The sequence below is a fragment of the Candoia aspera genome, chromosome 3, assembly GCF_035149785.1.
Source record: "Candoia aspera isolate rCanAsp1 chromosome 3, rCanAsp1.hap2, whole genome shotgun sequence".
NCBI lineage: Eukaryota > Metazoa > Chordata > Lepidosauria > Squamata > Boidae > Candoia > Candoia aspera.
Window position 1 is genome coordinate 7,534,874 of NC_086155.1, and position 2,654 is coordinate 7,537,527.

The following is a 2,654-nucleotide window of genomic DNA, read 5'->3' on the forward strand; positions in this document are numbered from 1 at the left end:
TGAAACGAGGGCGCGCGCTTCCCCCTTCTCTCTCCCTCTCTCTCTATCCCCGCAGCCTCGGATCTCGGGAGCGGCTCCCCGGAGGAGCGCGACGGGCCGCTTCCAGACCCGCTCCGCGCCTGCCCAGCCAGACGGCGCAGAGTCCTTCCGAGGCGCAAGAGCGCACGGCTGGTTCCCAGAAGAGGGCGTCGTCCCGGCGGCCACTCGAGCGGCTCTCCTCCGTGGGAAGCGGCGCGCAAGACTCCCCGTCTTAGGGCGGGCGCGACGGCTAGCCGGATCCGCCCGGCGCCGGCGCTGGGGAGAAAGGGCGCCCTCCCAGCCGCTGCGCCCCTGAGAAGCGCGGCTCCGGGCGTCCTAGCTTGGCCGGCTCGGCGGGGACAGCGATGGCCGAGCTCAAGGCGCTGGGCGGCGAGTCGTACCTGGCCCTGGCGCAGAGCTACAACCAGACGGCGTTCGCCTACGGCGCCGTGCGGGGCGCGGGCGAAGCGGGGCGCGGGTACCCCGGGGGTGCGGGCGGCCTGGCGTTCCCCGCGGCGCAGCTGGGCAAGGCGGCGGAGAGCAGCGGTGAGCAGAGCGGCGACGAGGACGAGGCTTTCGAGGGCTCCAAAGCGGGCAGCCCGTCCTTCGAGCGCGACGCCAAGCTGAAGCCGGGCGGCGGCGGCGGCGGGGGCGCCCTCGGGGCCAAGAAGCCCAAGGAGCAGCGCTCGCTGCGGCTCAGCATCAACGCCCGCGAGCGGCGGCGGATGCACGACCTCAACGACGCGCTGGACGGCCTGCGCTCCGTCATCCCTTACGCGCACAGCCCGTCGGTGCGCAAGCTCTCCAAGATCGCCACGTTGCTGCTGGCCAAGAACTACATCCTCATGCAGGCGCAGGCCCTCGAGGAGATGCGGCGCCTCGTGGCCTACCTCAACCAGGGCCAGACGCTCGGCACCTCCATCCCGCCCGGCCTGGCGCCCTTCGGACAATCGGCCGCCGTCTACCCCTTCACGGGCGCCGCCTTGCCCAGCTGCCCCGAGAAATGTACTGCCTTCGCGGGGGCCGCCTCCGGGCTTTGCAAACACTGCAGCGAAAAGCCGTGATGGGACCTTGGATGCTTTTGCCAAACTCCACGCGGGCTCCGCTTGCCATCCCCTTCTCGGCCGCACCTCCCCACCCTCAATTCACTTTTCCTCTTTGCTTTCAACTCTCCCCTTCGCTTTTTCTCCCTGCAGACCTAATCCGGATTCTTTTCTCCCAATCCACCACCTTGCTCCATTTTCTCCAACCCCTTTCTCGGCATTTTCGTTAAGACTTGCGTTTCACCATGTTCCTTTTTTTTCCTTCCCCCTTCTCAACGCTGCCCTGAATTATTTTTTGAGCATAACTTCAAAACAAAACAAAAACAAAACTTGTCTAGGAAGTTTTAAACCAGATTGTGAAATCTATTTCTATAGAAAGGATAAGGGAGAAGGGAAAGTTTTGGAAAAAGAAATTGTGGCCAGATTCCTTTGGGGCATGTCTTGAGGACTAACTATGCAATTGTTTAGAGAATGCAAAGTTACTTAAAAATACAAAATATTTCGGCAGTCTCTCTGATTTATAGTTGACGTGATATCAAAAATGCTCCATTTTTAAAAAATTCATTTTGGGTCCCAATTGTGAATACCAGCTTGCTTCATAATGGGTTGATCAGTTTATTAGATATATTCATATCTTAAAACTTGGAACCCCTTCTTTGTCTTAACTACAACCTTTTAAGTGTCTGCTGCTGTTTGTTCTGTTCTTTTTAATGCCTTTTTGTTTCTTCGCTTGCCTCTCCTTTTTGGTTGAACCATTTTCTATCTTGCTAACCTGGCAAATTAAAATTCTCTGAGCTTATTTATTTGTATTTATATTAAATAAAAAAAGCACATCAATTAACTCAGGTGGCTCTGTCCTAAATCTCTTACAATGCCGGTTTGCAAAATGAATCAATTCTGTAAAGAATGACCCTTTACAGAAGTGATGGTACCAAACTGAACACATTCTGCGTAGCTAATCCAGCAAATTGAAACACTTTAAAATCCTATTGACTTCAGCTGGCTAATATTAAAAAACACAATTATTTTTAGCAGAAAGCAATGAAAGTTTATCAAGCCATGGGATCTTCTTTGTAAATAAGTCACTCCTTTGAGATGTGTAAGGGTTTAATCTGATCTGAGTTGCCCCCACGTAAAGTTGGTAATAGGTTTGGCTGATTTCGGTGTGGTTTTATTGGGATAAAATGAGGTTTGGCTTGGAGTGAGTAGAGCTCAGGGTCTGCAGTTGTGCAGACAACTTTTGTGTCCCCTTTCCAACAATTTGCCTCAGAATATAACTAATGACCCTGTAGTAAGCATTTAGAATCGCAGCCTTGTGCAGGAATATTATGCTCAATTCCATGGAGATTATTTTTTGGAAAGTTTGTTTAATATTGGGAGGTCAATATTACTTGACTTTAATGTGAAATCCCTGTATATGATATTATATACAAGGTAATTAGATACAGGACATTAGCTAAAGTCTTTTGTGGCTGTGCAGAAGAACATTTAAATGAAGGATGATTGCCTTGGGTCAGGTGGGGTGGCCTGGAATTTATGTGTATGTAATATGTGCATTTTTCTTGTGTTTTTTAAAAATTCATAATGCAAAAG

The 2,654-nt window shown here is 51.7% G+C and overlaps 1 protein-coding gene across 2 annotated transcripts; it reads left to right on the forward strand.

Annotated features, from left to right (window-relative positions):
• The first annotated feature begins 383 nt into the window (after positions 1 to 383).
• BHLHE23 (basic helix-loop-helix family member e23) lies at positions 384 to 1,082 on the forward strand. 2 transcript variants are annotated; one of them, XM_063300041.1, is made up of 2 exons: positions 384 to 608; positions 648 to 1,082. In XM_063300041.1, the coding sequence occupies exons 1-2, from the start codon at positions 384 to 386 to the stop codon at positions 1,080 to 1,082; spliced, it is 660 nt and encodes a 219-aa protein (XP_063156111.1). The 2 variants fall into 2 exon arrangements, with proteins under 2 accessions (XP_063156111.1, XP_063156110.1); XM_063300040.1 differs by having other exon boundaries at positions 384 to 1,082.
• Positions 1,083 to 2,654: the final 1,572 nt, after the last annotated feature.